Source organism: Bos grunniens, chromosome 8 (assembly GCF_055505025.1).
Source record: "Bos grunniens cultivar Pamir isolate PY7600 chromosome 8, Bosgru_T2T1.0, whole genome shotgun sequence".
In the NCBI taxonomy this organism is placed as follows: Eukaryota; Metazoa; Chordata; class Mammalia; order Artiodactyla; family Bovidae; genus Bos; species Bos grunniens.
In genome coordinates, this window is record NC_141172.1 from 27,982,311 (window position 1) to 27,997,057 (window position 14,747).

The 14,747-nt window shown below is 40.2% G+C and overlaps 1 protein-coding gene across 13 annotated transcripts in view; it reads left to right on the forward strand.

Annotated features, from left to right (window-relative positions):
- The window catches only part of FREM1 (FRAS1 related extracellular matrix 1), a 222,435-nt gene that overhangs the window by 159,820 nt on the left and 47,868 nt on the right, over window positions 1–14,747 (forward strand). For 11 of the 13 annotated variants that reach the window (XR_015169535.1, XR_015169536.1, XR_015169534.1 and 8 more), the window contains 3 exons: window positions 1,971–2,112; window positions 4,903–5,098; window positions 10,627–10,891. Coding sequence is in view for 6 of the 13 variants with exons in the window: in XM_086415068.1 (XP_086271194.1) it covers window positions 1,971–2,112; window positions 4,903–5,098; window positions 10,627–10,891 (603 nt within the window). In the remaining 7 variants the exon portion in view is untranslated. The remainder of the gene's footprint in view (window positions 1–1,970; window positions 2,113–4,902; window positions 5,099–10,626; window positions 10,892–14,747) is intronic. The other 2 variants (XR_015169538.1, XR_015169539.1) reach the window with 1 other exon arrangement.

Genomic DNA, 14,747 nt, shown 5'->3' on the forward strand with positions numbered 1-14,747 from the left:
TTCATCTATTTCTATTAAAAACACCACTGGGAATTCCCTGGTGGTCCAACGGTTAGGACTCCATGCACTCACTGCCAGAGGCTGCAATTCAATACCTGGTCAGGGAACTAAGACCCACAAGACGTGAGGTCAAAAATAAATAAATAAATAAAATCACCACTAATCTCCATGAGTCCCAAACCACCATTCTAATCTCCTAGAATGATGTTGATCTTGGAGAGACAGCAATGAGTGTTCCTGAAGAAAGATCTTAGTCTCTTGCCCCAGAATTGAACCTGGGTAGCCTGGATGAAAATGAGGAATCCTCCCCACTAGACAAGGGTCTAGAGGCTAGAAGCAAAGTGACTCTGGCTCTTATCCTCAGTGAAAAATGCATTTCTCAAGGAGGCCAAAACTGTAAAAACAGGTACAAAGTTTATTATCAGAGACACAGTATAGCATGTGGGAGAGCACATAGAGAATCGTTTTGTGTGTTTAAGAGTGAAGCAAGGCAGAAATACACACCTGTAGAGAAAGAGTGTGTGTCCACCCTAATGAGGAAGAGTGCAGTAAGGGGGTGATTTTAAATCGCTAATATAGGACAGTACTTCCAGATCTTTGTTTACCTTTGGCTAATTATCTTGTTTCTTTTCCCATATGTGACCTGTTCAAGGATTCTCCCCAACATGTGTGCGCACCTTTTTACTAAGATGGATTCACTGCAGATGCTTGTGGGTACATGTTCACACAGTTGGTGCCCCCTGCCTTTTGACCACCAAGGAGTCTTCCTGCATTTGTGCAGAGAAGTTTTCCTTGACCTCAGGATTGGTCCTCTTGTCTCTTTACTTCAGCAGAGCTCAGCTTCTGCCACTAGCTTTGTCCTTGGAGTGTCTGGGTGAGAACAAAGCTGCAATTTTACTCCAGTTGACAAACAGCAGCTGTTCAGCCCAGGGGCCTATCTATCTCCTAACTCAATGGTATTATAGTCTCTTATAAAGAGGAAAGCAAAAGTTGCCTCCTACTACCAGGGAAGATGTCAGTTCCGAGGAGGCAAGAGAAACCTAGTAAGGTTAGAACTATGGTGTTTGGGCTTTGACTTCTCAGCAGAGGACTGGAAAGCTGTTGAGAATGGTCAGTTTGCTACAAAAATGTCCTTGGTCTTAATCCCAAGGAAACTTCCCAGTTTTTCTCAGAAACAGAGTGTCACAGTTAGTTCTTGTGTGATGACCAAAACCAAGAACAAAAAACAACAGGTGGAAAGAAATCCCTTCTTTACTTTGGTGAGACCAGGGAAAATGGCAATATTGGCTGTGAAGGTGGTCACCCTTTACAGGACACATGAAACCACAGTAGCGGTTTCTATGGTAGAAGTAACAGCTGCTCCCTGCCCCGGCCTTCTCTCCAAGATGCCAGGAGTTGACCAGGCAGCTGTGGCACTTGGAAAAGATGAATTGCTGTGAAAACAATGCTAGTTACCCAGAAGATTGTCAAGGAGAAAGAGTAATGTAGAGGGCTACAGATTGCCGAAATATCACCAAATTCATAATGGTCTATCATAAAGGGTACTAGAATACCTGTGAGGAAGTCATTTCATCTTTTTAAGTTTCTATCTATAAAATTAGAAGGAGAATACCTAGCCCACTAACTTCATGGAGCTGTTGTTATATTCATATCAAATAAAATTTTGGAAAAATAACAGTTTATAAAATAAGTTTTAATATAAAATTATAAAGTTCTATACATGTAAAGAGGAGTAGGTAATTACCTCGTGCCATATTCATCAATCCTGGCTAAATATTTTCAGGACTTTACAGGTAAGGTGAAATGAGAGCTTGTTTCACAAGACTGACTCACCATTTTTAGTACTTTGGAGACTGAAAATCATTCCCTAATTTTTGAAGGTTGAACACTGTAATAGTCATTATGAGTGTCCCCTGTTAAAGCAATGTCTGCTGTTTCGGTATCAACCCAGATATCTTCTTTTTTTACAGGAAGGCTGAAATTACAATAAATATGGGCGAAACTCGTATTATTTCTAGTGCTGTTCTCTCAGCCATAGATGAAGACTCACCCAGGGAGAAGATTTACTATATATTTGAAAGAATTCCCCAAAATGGGCAACTTCAACTTAAGGTTGGTCGCCTTTTTTTATTTTTCAGATTGACTGTTAACAGGTTTAAATTTTTTCAATGCACAGATTTGCATAACTTAATTTATTCTGTCATAATCATATTTCGCCCAAAAGTAGAAATTTTAATTTTCCTATTTTGGAGTGAACTCACACTATTCTAAATTTACTTACTCATTTCAGGGTAAATTCTACCAAAATCAAGGTTTTTCACTGCTCATTTCTCCTTAGGATTGTACCTAAATTGGAGGATAGGAACTTACTGGGGAAAGCAAGTTGTCTAGTTTCTGATGAGAATCAGGCATACTTTGAGATATCTTTATTTCCATCAGATTTTTATTTTAAAAAATAGGCTTTATTTTTTAGAGCAGTTGTGAATATCAACAAACTGATTCTAAAGCTTATCTGCAGAGGCAAAATATCCAGGATAGCTGACACAATATAGAAAAATGAAATTGAAGGACTGACACTACCTGATTTCAAGACTGACTTTATAACTACAGTAATCCAGACAGCGTATGTTTGGTACAGGAATAAACAAATAGATCAATGGAACAGAATGAAAGTAAAAGTGAAGTCGCTCAGTTGTGTCCAACTGTTCTGACCCTATGAACTACATGTAGCCTGCCAGGCCCCTCCATCCAATGGAATTCTCCAGGCAAGAATACTGGAGTGGGTTGTTATTTCCTTCTCCAGGGGATCTTTGCGACCCAGGGATCGAACTCGGTCTGCCACACTGCAGGCAGACTCTTTACCATCTGAGCCACCAAGGCATCAGAAATCTCTATTTCTGAGAGTTCAGAAATAGACCCACACAAGTATGGCAAACCAATTTTGACCAAGCAGTGGAGAAAAGATAGTCTTTTAACAAATGGTGCTCACCAGACTAGTTCAGACTTTGTATGTGATGCCCAAGGATCAACTCAATACAAATTACAGATCTGTCACTTGAGAAGGTCACTCAAGTAACTCATCAAAATGTCTATGTGATTATTTGAATGCTTAATTTTTAATAAAATGTAGACACAACCTGAGAATAGCAGCAAGGATTTATTCTGTGGGTAACAGCTTGATTGTCTTAGATTGTGGGCACCATAGAGAATCGAAGTGAAGAGAAATCACTGATTTAAACTGAGGTGCAGCTGTGGCCTTATTTCATTTCAGAGAGTAATGAAGCAGAAATGCAGTAAGAGCTCACACATTTGGGTGGCATGGGAACGAAAGTGTCTTTGGTTATGTAAAAATCCAGATGGGTCCAGGTTCCCAATATGGCACCATAGAGAGCTCTCCCAGCTCCCTAGGGGTTCTCCAAGTCTCTCCAAGACCAGGGACCCGGCCTCCTGGACTTTCTCGTGCATCTTTGTTTTCTTGTTGACTTTCTTGCGTTTTACCCCCCTTGAGTCCAACTCTTATTTTCTTCCTCTTTGGGGGCTTGCAGATGGATTTTGTCAAGTCAAAGCTCACACTTGGGAATGCAAGTAGGGAATTAGATGGAGATGAGGGAAAGCAAAAGGTATCTTCTTCTGTATTTACTTTCTGGGAAAAGACAATAAAGAAAAAAGTTACATAGATTACAGGCTGTCTGGTTTAAAACCTGAAAGAGTGTCTGCTTTAAAAATTAAATTTTCAAATAAACCTTATAATACAGACAAACAATGAACCTAATTATTAGAATATAATTAACTTTCACCCAGTGAGAACTGGGGCAGAGCATACCTATGTGTGAACATCAGCTGGGCATAACCATTAAAGAGGAGGGAACTTTATCAAATAGAGTGACAAAAGGAAGTGGTAACATGGTGATGGGGAGAGGAGGGCATGTGAAATAATGTGTCAAAGGAAATAAAAAAATGTTTAAATTTCTGTTATTGTCTCTTAAAACATAGGAAAAGCACTTGATAATATCATACAGTAAATTTCTAAGATGACGGTTTTCTTGAATTATGTCAGATGACTTTTATAAGCCACTCTTAGGGAAAGCTATACATCTTAAGAGAATAACAACAGAATTATTAATCAGAGACAGATTTATTATTACTGTATTTTCTAATACTCTCAGTTGTTCTCCCTCAGCATAAAGACCTCTTTTCATTGAAAATGCCACAATTTCTGCACTGAGTTCTGTATAGAATATATGCTTAACTAATGCTGGGTTATTTTTAGAAGAGTATAATTAACAGTAAATATATGATATTTGTAGTTATTTTTGTGCTGACTCAGGATATAAATGTAGGGAATAATAGAAGTTTTGATCATTTTCTTTGGTCTTTAGGAAACCTGAAAAACATAGGGACATTAAATACACCCATTCTATTTTGTTTTATCTACTTCAGATAACTCCAGTGACAAACTGGTTTGAAATACAGGTTTTATTAATTGAACAATGGTATGATCTAAATGATCTAAAAAGAAAAAAGGAAATCCCAAGTGAAACACATTTAATTTTTAAAGAATTAATTCCAACAGCTCAATTACCCACCTGCTCTCATCAATTGAAATATTTAATCAGCTATGATGGCTTATGATAAATACCTTAGTAGCACTGCAGTTGAATTACCACATGACTTTGCCAAAAATTCTTTGCTTAGAGCTAGTTTTTTCCCCAAGGTCTGAAATTATTTTAATACATTTATTTCAATGGAAAATATGAGGTAGAATGGCAAAATAATGGAATATGGGGTTTCCCTGAAAAATCGTTTATATTGGAAGTTTTCAGAGGATACGGAAGATGTCCACTAACACGCCTTGGGAGGCGGGGGAAACCTGGGCCGCTGACTAATTCTGGCATCTTTCAGATAGGGAGGGACTGGGTCCCTCTGTACCCTGGCATGAAATGCACTCAGGAAGAAGTGGATTTGAACTTGCTGAGATATACACACACCGGGGCCATGGACTCCAAGAACCAAGACAGCTTCACCTTCCGCCTCTGGGATGGTGACAACAGGTCACCGGCATTTGACTGCCACATCACCATCAAGAACATGGGGAAAGGTAGAGCACTTCTGTCAGGCTTTATCGGGACGAACTCGTACAGCTGACGTGCGCTGCTGTAAACCTCTGCCATCTTCTCTCCCTCTCTTCCTCCTTCCCTCCTTTCCTTTCTCCCTTCCATCTTCAGACTTGAAATTCCATCAGTTATGATTTGATCCGTGGGCTCCTCACTTGTTTTCCCTGGTTTACAAGAGTAGCCAATTCATGTGTTAGTTTCAGTATTTCAAAAAGCCCATTAAAAATCCGGCCTTGTCTGCAATATGGCTGCACAGGTTACTTTAATTGTCAAGGTTTTATGCTTTAAGGAAAATTTTACAAATCAATGCGCCAACCCTAGTTTTATCTTCAGGAATTGAATGATTACTTAAAAACAGAATTTGAAAGGGAAAAGATTTCCAATACAGTAATGATAAAGGAAATATAAATGAATGTATTTTTAAAAAATTTAAAATAATACAAAGAAATTTTGTTGTTGAAAAGGTTGAAAGTTGTTACACTTTTCACTTTGGAAGTGCTAACACATACTCTTTAGGGATGAGGGAGAATGCTGTAAGATAATAAGCTTTTCTGTTTAAAAAAAAATGTATTTTGTATTTATTTGGCTGCACCAGGTCGTTGTTGGAACACACAGGCAGGATCTTTAGTTGTGGAGAGAACTCTCAGATGCAGCATGTGGGATCTAGTTCCTTGATCAAGGATTGAATCCAGGTCCCCTGAATTGGGAGTACAGAGTCTTAGCCACTGGGCCAGCAGGGAAGTCCTGATAGTAAGCTTCTCTTGAATTAATTAAGCAGACCATTTGCATGATGGGACTCAACAGCACATAAATGGCAGAAGGAGGAGAGCAAAAAAAGTACTGAAAGCTCAGCAAGGGAGCGAGTAGGTCTTTGATTCTCAACTGTTACTACTGCACACTTTCGCTTAGAGCTTGTGTGAGGAGAATAAAGATCCTACCTCATTCATCTGTATAGTCTAAGATCTATACATTCTCAGGACCAAGCGAAGTCTTAGATCCTTAGTACATGCTTGATTGATAGATTAACAGAATGCTTTTTTTTTTTTTGCCTTGGCTGCCAGAAAGCTCAGAGCTAAATTAAATTGGATGCTTAGGTACAGTAAGTTTTACTTCATGTATGTGGTAAAATTACAGCTGTCCTGAATTTTTTAAAACAAATTTTAATCCAGATTGACTGATTTGGTTATTTTTTTTGAAGGAGAAGACTATATATTTTATTTACTTATTTTATTGATGATACATAATAAGTTCATGTACTGTACACATTTATTTCTCTTTGCAAAAGTAAGACTACATTCTTCATAAATACTTGTCCAGGCAAAATGTAATGCAAGTGAAGTATCTGGGCAGACAACATATGTATTTGGGCAGCAGACTGTCCTGTCATTCTTAGCATGGTGCATTCCCTGGGGAGCACAGAAGTATTCTGTTCCATGCACCCACCTGGGGATTCGTTCTACCCAGGGGCTTCTTTGTCTCTGAAAGGCTCGGAGTCACTTTGAGAATGAGATGTGGATGACAATGGACTTCCCACACGGTGCAGTTGTAAAGAATCCTGCTGCCAGTGCAGGAGATGCAAGAGACATGGGTTTGGCCCCTGGATCAGGAAGATCCCTTGGAGGAAGAAATGGCAACGCACTCCAGTATTCTTGCCAGGAGAATCCCATGGACAGTGGAGCCTAGTGGGCTACAGTCCATGGGGTTTCAAAGAGTTGGACATGGCTGTGCATGCACACATGGGTATGTGAAGGAAAATGGGAGAATTTCACGGGCTAGGCTTGGAGGTAGGGTACTTGCCCTTTGTACATCCTGGTGGCTGAATCACCTTAAGGAGTCTGGGCAGTGGAAACTGGAACAGTACATCCAGAAGAAAAAGTACTGAGGCTGGTGAGGTCCTCCCTAGTCTCTGCTACAAGTGGCATGTGATTATTTTCTAAAAGGATTTGTGAAAATTTAATCAAGTAGATACAGTAACCTGTTGAAACTTTCAGTAGTTCAGAAGCTTTTTTTAAAATTTGGTGGTATTTTTTAATCTCTGTACAGAATCCTATCCTTCCTTCTTTCCTCCTCCTCCTTCACTGCTTTGGTTTTTTCCTTCCTTCCTTCTTTTGGAGGAAATTTTCTTAGGTTGCAGTATAACTTTATAATCAGAATTGTTCATCTCTAAATGAAATTATACTGAATTGTTAGACTAAATCAGACCCTAACATTAGCATATTTGAACACTTTTTGGGAGCCATTATAAATAACATTATGCTTTCCCGTTGTGCCATGACTTCTGATTTGCACGGTGGCAGAAATGACTCGGACATCTTTGAGAGACGTTTAGAAGGACATTGCCTATAGTTGACCCTCATCCATACTCTGACTAATGTGAAAAACAGTGCTGAAAAACTGGGTTCAGGCCAAACCTAGATATTTTTCCTCCTCTCAGCTCTATCTTCTGCTCTTCATCCTGTGGGTGAATTTTATTTCCTGGCTTTGTTCATTCCTCTTTCTTCTTTGATGTATTCATCTTAACTCCCTCAGAAGCATCTGCGGCTCAGGTTTTGATGTAGAATTAGGTTGACTGTTGATTCTACATTGAACTTAAGTTGCATTTTGAGTTAAAAAGCATAATATATAGAAAAGACTAATTTGATCATCTAAAACAGCATTTCCCAGTCATGGCAATATCAATATTTTGGGATACCTAAGTCTTTGTTGTACACTATAGAATTTTTAGCAGCAGAAAACAAAGAAGAACTAAAGAGTCTCTTGATGGAAGTAAAAGAGGAGAGTGAAAAAGTTGGCTTAAAACTCAACATTTAGAAAACTAAGATCATGGCATCTGGTCCCATCGCTTCATGGCAAATAGATGGGGAAACAATGGAAGCAGTGAGAGACTTTTTTGAGGGGGTGGGCTCCAAAATCACTGCAGATGGTGACTGTAGCCATGAAATTAGAAGACGGTTGCTTCTTGGAAGAAGAGCTACTAACCTAGACAGCATATTAAAAAGGAGAGACATTACTTTGTCAACAAATGTCTGTCTAATCAAAGCTGTGGTTTTTCCAATAGTCATGTATAGATATGAGAGTTGGACTATAAAGAAAGCTGAGCACCACAGAATTGATGCTTTTGAACTGTGATGTTGCAGAAGACTCTTGAGACTCCCTTGGACTGCAAGGAGATCCAACCAGTCCATCCTAAAGAAATCAGTCTTGAATATTCATTGGAAGGACTGATGCTGAAGCTGAAACTCCAATACTTTGGCCAACTGACATGAAGAACTGACTCATTGAAAAAGACCCTGATTCTGGGAAAGACTGAAGGCGGGAGGAGAAGGGGACAACAGAGGATGAGATGGTTCGATGGCATCCTGATTCAATGGACATGAGTTTGAGTAAGCTCCAGGAGTTGGTGATGGACAGGGAAGCCTGGCATGCTGCGGCCCATGGGGTCGCAAAGAGTTGGACACAACTGAGAGACTGAACTGGTCTTTACCTATTAGAAGTTAGTCATTGTTCAGTTGCCGAATTGTGTCCAACTCTTTGCGACCCCATGGACTACAGCATGCCAGGCTTCTCTGTCCATCAACAACTCCCAGAGCTTGCTCAAACTTATGTCCTTTGAGTCGGTAATGCCACTGAACCATTTCATCCTCTGCCATCTCCTTCTCCTGCCTTCAGTCTTTCCCAGCATCAGGGTCTTTTCCAGTATTAAAGAGAGTAAACAAAAACAGTGAAATGTTTGAGTGTGTGCTCTTGGGTCAGATGGCTTGGGTATAAATTCTAGCTCTATCTTTCCTCATTGTATAATCATTTCCAAGTTGGTAACATTTGTACACCTTAGTTTCCTCATTTATAGCCTAGACGCATGGCAATGGCTAATCACAGTGTTGGTGTAAAGTTTTAAGAGTCTTTCTCCCTTACTTAGCACAAAGTTGAAACTCAAGGGTATTTTAATTATGATAATTTTTTTATGAACCTCAGGTGAACAAAATTTGATATAACCTTTAGTTTATGAAGCTCTGTATCCTTTGTGTGTGATCAACTTCTTTTCTCATTCAGACACTCACTCATACAGTCTTTTAAATACACATAACAGCACCTGTGCAGCCACCATACATACAAGAACTGGAATATTAACAGTATCAGAATCTACCTATCTACCCGTTCCATCCTCCAGAGAAAACCACCATCCTGAATTTTGCGTTAAGTTTATTACTTTGGTTTGTAGTTCTCTGGGACTTGCTCACTCAACTGATACATGTTAATAAGCTACATCTGTGTGACTGCGTGTAGCTGTAGTGCATTCATTTTGCTACTTTGCAAAATTCAGCTGTGTGAATAGGCCACAGCTTGTTTATCCATTCACCTTCTGAAAAGGCATCTGGGTTGTCTCCAGTGTTTTCAGTTCCAAACAGAGCTGCTGTGACCTTTCTAGCACAGACCTCCTGGGTACAAGTGCACATGTTTCTCTCCAGCACACCACTGGAGTGGCATCACTGGGTCTAGGCATATGTGAGTATCCAACTCTTTACAGAATAATTCTAGGCTGTGTACCAGTTTACGCTCTAACTAGAACTGTATGCAAGATTCTACATCCTCTTCAACACTTGCCGTCTTCAGCTGTCCACATCTTGCCTTATCAGAGTGATATGAGATGGCAATTTATTGTGATCTTGATCTGTAGTTCCCTGACTATTCATGAGAATGAGCATATCTTGCATCTTTATTGGCCTTATGTCTTGCCCCTTCTCTGTGATATCTGCTCATGTCTTTGGCCAAATTCTTTGATTAGTCCCAGTCATAGAAACCTTACTATATCATATTAGGGTTTTTTTTTTTTTTTTGGTCACTTCTTAAGTATTTTTTTATTGGAGTATAATTGCTTTACAATGTTGTGTTAGTTTCTGCTGTACAACAGTGTGAACCCCCTCTATGTGTACATGTGTACATATATCCTGTCCCTCTTGGACCTCCTTCCCAGCAACAACCCCTCCATCCCACCCATCTAGGTCACCACAGAGCACCGAGCTAAGTTCCCTGTGCCATTCAACAGCTTCCCCACTAGCTATGTTTTACACATGGTAGTGTATGGGCTTTCCAGGTAGCTCAGTGGTAAAGAATCCACCTGCCAGTGCAGGAGACACAGGAGATGCAGGTTCAGTCCTTGGGTTGGGAAGACCCCTGAAGGAGGAAATGGCAACCCACTCCAGTATTCTTGCCTGGAGAATCCCATAGACAGTGGAGCCTGGCAGGCTACAGTCCATAGTGTTGCACAAAGTCAGACACTGCTGAGCACCTGAGCACACATGCCTATGCATGTTTGTATGTCAAACCTAATCTCCCAGTTCATCTCTCTCTCCGCTGCCCCTCATGTCAGCACATCCGTTCTCTACACCTCTGTCTCTATTCTTACTTATCCTAGAATTGAGATTTTGATTTCTGCAGTTTGGCCTTTGCTTTTTAGCTTCACTATGGATGTTTTATTTTTCAAATTTTGACCACCATCTCTTCTGCCACACAGGTGATATTGTCATCCTGGCAAAACCACTTGTGGTGTCTAAAGGTGACAGGGGTTTCCTGACGACCACCACTCTCCTTGCTGTGGATGGAACAGACAAGCCCGAGGAACTTCTCTACGTCATCACCTCCCCGCCGCAATTTGGCCAGGTTGAGTACGTCCGCTATCCTGGGGTCCCCATTACAAGCTTCAGCCAAATGGATATAGCAGGACAGACAGTCTGCTATGTAGATAAGAGCACGACAGCTGTCCACAGAGACACGTTCAGGTGAGCCCTGAGGAAACTTTTCAGAACACCTTCTTTGAATGAATGCTTAGAAAGACAAAGGCAGGGAAAAATATGTCCTTTTCCAGCTCGGGTATAAATCTGCTCTTCATCCATTGCCTCGATGGATGAGAGAGAAGGGTGCATAATTAAATTAACAGTAGTAGCCAGGCAAGAAATCAGGGCTTGTTTTTTTTAAAAATAAACACCTAAGCAAATCTCCATGCAAGCTGTTCAGTGAAGAGACATGTGAAGACCTGAGGATCTCCAGTAATGAGAGATGTGGCAAAGTAATTTACCTCTTCATTTGAGTCTGTTTTTCTATCCAAGGAAAAGAAATTTGCTAGTAAACATTTGGCATAAGCAAACAGTGCCTTTTGATACAATGTGTTTGGGTAACTATATCATAAATCATGTTGTCATAAAGTGGATCATATTTCCCCATAGAAACAGTGTTATAATTGGGGGCTGTGCACCTGTTCGAGGATTCTGTATCAAATAAATCACTGAGAGGAATAACAATCTGTTGAAAAGGCAAAGATACAACATTAATGAAAGTCTACATTCATTTAAAATACTGAAATCTGTTTCCAGTCACATAAAGCAAGAAAAACTCTAGAGGGTTTATCCTTTAGCAGTTATCAAAACTGGCTGAACTTGGGGTTCTTGATAGAAATACAGATTCCCAGGGCTGGGTTGAGAACCCAGAAATCCTGGACCAGCCTTTGGGGGACCTTGGTACACATCTAACCCTGAATTCTCCAATTAAGAAAGAGGCTCTGAGAGCGTTGATTTATCTTCCATACACACAGGGCTTCTGTCCTCCACTATGATTTTTGTCGTGTCAGAATGCAACCTTCAAAAGAATGCTATAAAATAACACAACTGTAGCAGACTCCTATGTTATTTGACAGGCTCCCATAAACTATCAAGTACACGGATAACCCGTGTCCAAATGCCACTCTCCTCTATCGTATATCTTATCTAATTCAGTATGTCTGCCATGATAAACAATGTTTAAATGTCAATAAAGATTATTTTGCTTGCCTTTTTGGTATTTGGAATGATGATTTGAAAAGATGAGTTGTATAGTTAGGTAAAAAAAATCCAGGGAAGTGTAGACTAATACCTCCTTTTTTTCTTTAGACAAATGTTCTTAACAAGCAGATGATCATTTGGTGGCTCACTATCTTAATACCAATTCAGTGCTTGAGTGTTGCTAGGTGTCAACTAAAACATCAGAAGTGGGGATTACTTTTCACACCGATTCCTTGGCTTGGAATACGGTACAGTCACGAAAGCACAAAACTGGGGTCAGTTCTGTCTTTCATGACCCACATCTCTGGTTTTCCTCAAGTCATTCCTTCTCCTGTGCTCCTATAAACCCTTCTGTGAAAAGGAATGAAGCTCATAGTAGCTATGTCACAGTTGTTGAGAGCTTTAAATGAGCTTATGTATAATGTTCTTAATATGGAATCTAGAAAAATGATACTGACGAACCTATCTGCAGGGTAGGAATAGATGAGCAGACATAGAGAATGATTTTGTGGACACAGTGGGGAAGGGGATGGGGGACAGACTGAGAGAGTAGCATTGTCATACATACACTACCGTACAGAAAATAGATAGCTGGCAGGACGCTGCTGTATAGCACAGGGAGCTCAGCTGGATACTCTGCGACAACCTAGAGAGGTCGGACGGGAGAAGGGGTGGGAGGGAGGCTCAAGAGGGAGCAGGTACATGTATATATATATATGGCCAATTCATGGTGTTGTACGGAGGAGACTAACACAACGTTGTAAAGCTATTATATTCCAATAAAAAACCCAAAACACGGCACATAGGAAGAACAAGATAAGTATTGGTTTCTATTATGAATATTAGATTTCAATGTTTATTTTAATGTTAATAATAATGTTTCTATCGTTTTTGTTATTCTTGTAGTTATTGTTTACCATATTCTTGACTTGGCCCCCTTTTTTTGTTCTCCAATCTTTACAATACCAAGATTAATCTTGAAGGAAGGAAGAAGTTATAAAGAGCAATATGATTCCTTTTTTCCTGCTTATTAATGGAGGGTGGATGCTTATTAGCTTAGCGCAGGTATATCAGATTCAGGGTTTTTCATTTGACACCCATTTCTGGAACTTCTTTTTCCTGTCCATTCCTATTTGCTTCCATCCATGCCTATGGGAGAGTCTGCTGAAGACATTCATGACTGTATTGGAGAAACCAGAGATTCTGCTGGTGAAGCCAAAGAATGAACACATAAAGATGTTGAGAAATAATGATTAGGCCTTAATTAGATGGTAGTGATGAGCTGAGAATAAAAAACGGTATCTCTCTCTAATTCACATCCATAGAGAATCATACTTGAGGGTGTTTATAAAATCATTCATCCCAGGAGTTTCTAAGTCTCTAGATTCTCAGGAGAGTTACCTGAGAGATTTACAAAATTTAAATTCTTGGGCCTCACTGCAGAGAGACAGCCTTAGTAAGTCCAGTTTCAGGCCTAGGAATCTGTATTTTCAAAGCTCTCCAGGTGCTTCCGATGCCGCTGGGACTAGCCATGTCCAATCCAGTCCAGTGCATTGTTCCCAGTGTGTTCTGAGGCATCTGAGGGTTTACAGGAGCCTCTGAGGTCCTCTCCCAGACAGCACATGAAGGGGCTGAATTGATGGTGTTCTGCAGCTCACATCTCGAGTTACTAAGATAACTTTGTTTTGTTTGTTGGTGGTTTGACTTTTAGTTTGTTTTGCATAGAGAGCTTCTGGGCAAGGTTTTCATTTAGCAGAAACTCGGTGACTCAATTTTGTAAAATGAGTGATTAGTACCACCAATGCTACAAAGATGCAAAATGATGTCGGCTGGTACAGAAAGGAGACATTAAGTAATAGAGATTCGAGAGTGAGAAACTCCTTTTTAATACTCTCAATCCTTCTGTTTGTAGAAGGAAGTCTCAGGCGGCCTGTGCTCATATGTCCTTAACAGCTCTTCAGTATGGACTGTTTTTCCCTTTTTAGCAAAGAGCGTACAGGCCTCAGGCTCCTAGCCATTGGCCAACAACATCTAGCGTGAATGAAAAACAGTTGGTTTCTTGTATTTATTTTTGTGGTGTTTATGGTGATTTCGTTTTTACGAGTGAAAACTTTGGTCTTTTAGTCGTTAAAAGGTTTCTTTTCAAGTACATTTATTTAAGAAGAACAATGAGTTGATATAAAGCATAATAAGAGTACAAGTAGTACCAGAAAATGGCAAAAATTGTGAAGGTGGTGTTTGAATGACTCAAGATTAGGAAACAGGTTCATTGAGACAATAAACAGCAAGGGTAGGAAAACACTGATTTAATCCAGCCCCTTCATTTATGTGTAAGAAAGCTACTCTTGATACACCTGTAATGGATCAAGCAGTGTGTGCGTGCATGCTAAGTCGCTTCAGTCATGTCTGACTCTGTACGACCCTGTGCACTGTAGCCTGCCAGGCTCCTCTGTCCATGGGATTCTCCAGGCAAGAATACTGGAGTGGGTTGCCGTGCCTTCCTCCAGGGGATCTTCCCGACTCAGGGATCGAACCCTCGTCTCTTATGTCTCCTGCCTTGGCAGGTGGGTTTTTTACCACTAGTGCCACCTGAGAAGCCCCATCAAGCAGTGTCCTAGACCCTTTTTACTCTGAAGCCTTACACCACCACCTTGAGAGAGATGTCTTGTTCCCATTTTATGGGTGAGAAAAGTGAGTCTCGAAGAGGCAAGAAGTCACCTAAATTGACATAGCTGAGTATCAGAGCTAAATTTGGGCTGAGATCTCATTGTGGAGAGATCTGACTGCACTAAAAACCTTGTGGAGAATCTTTTCTTGTGGG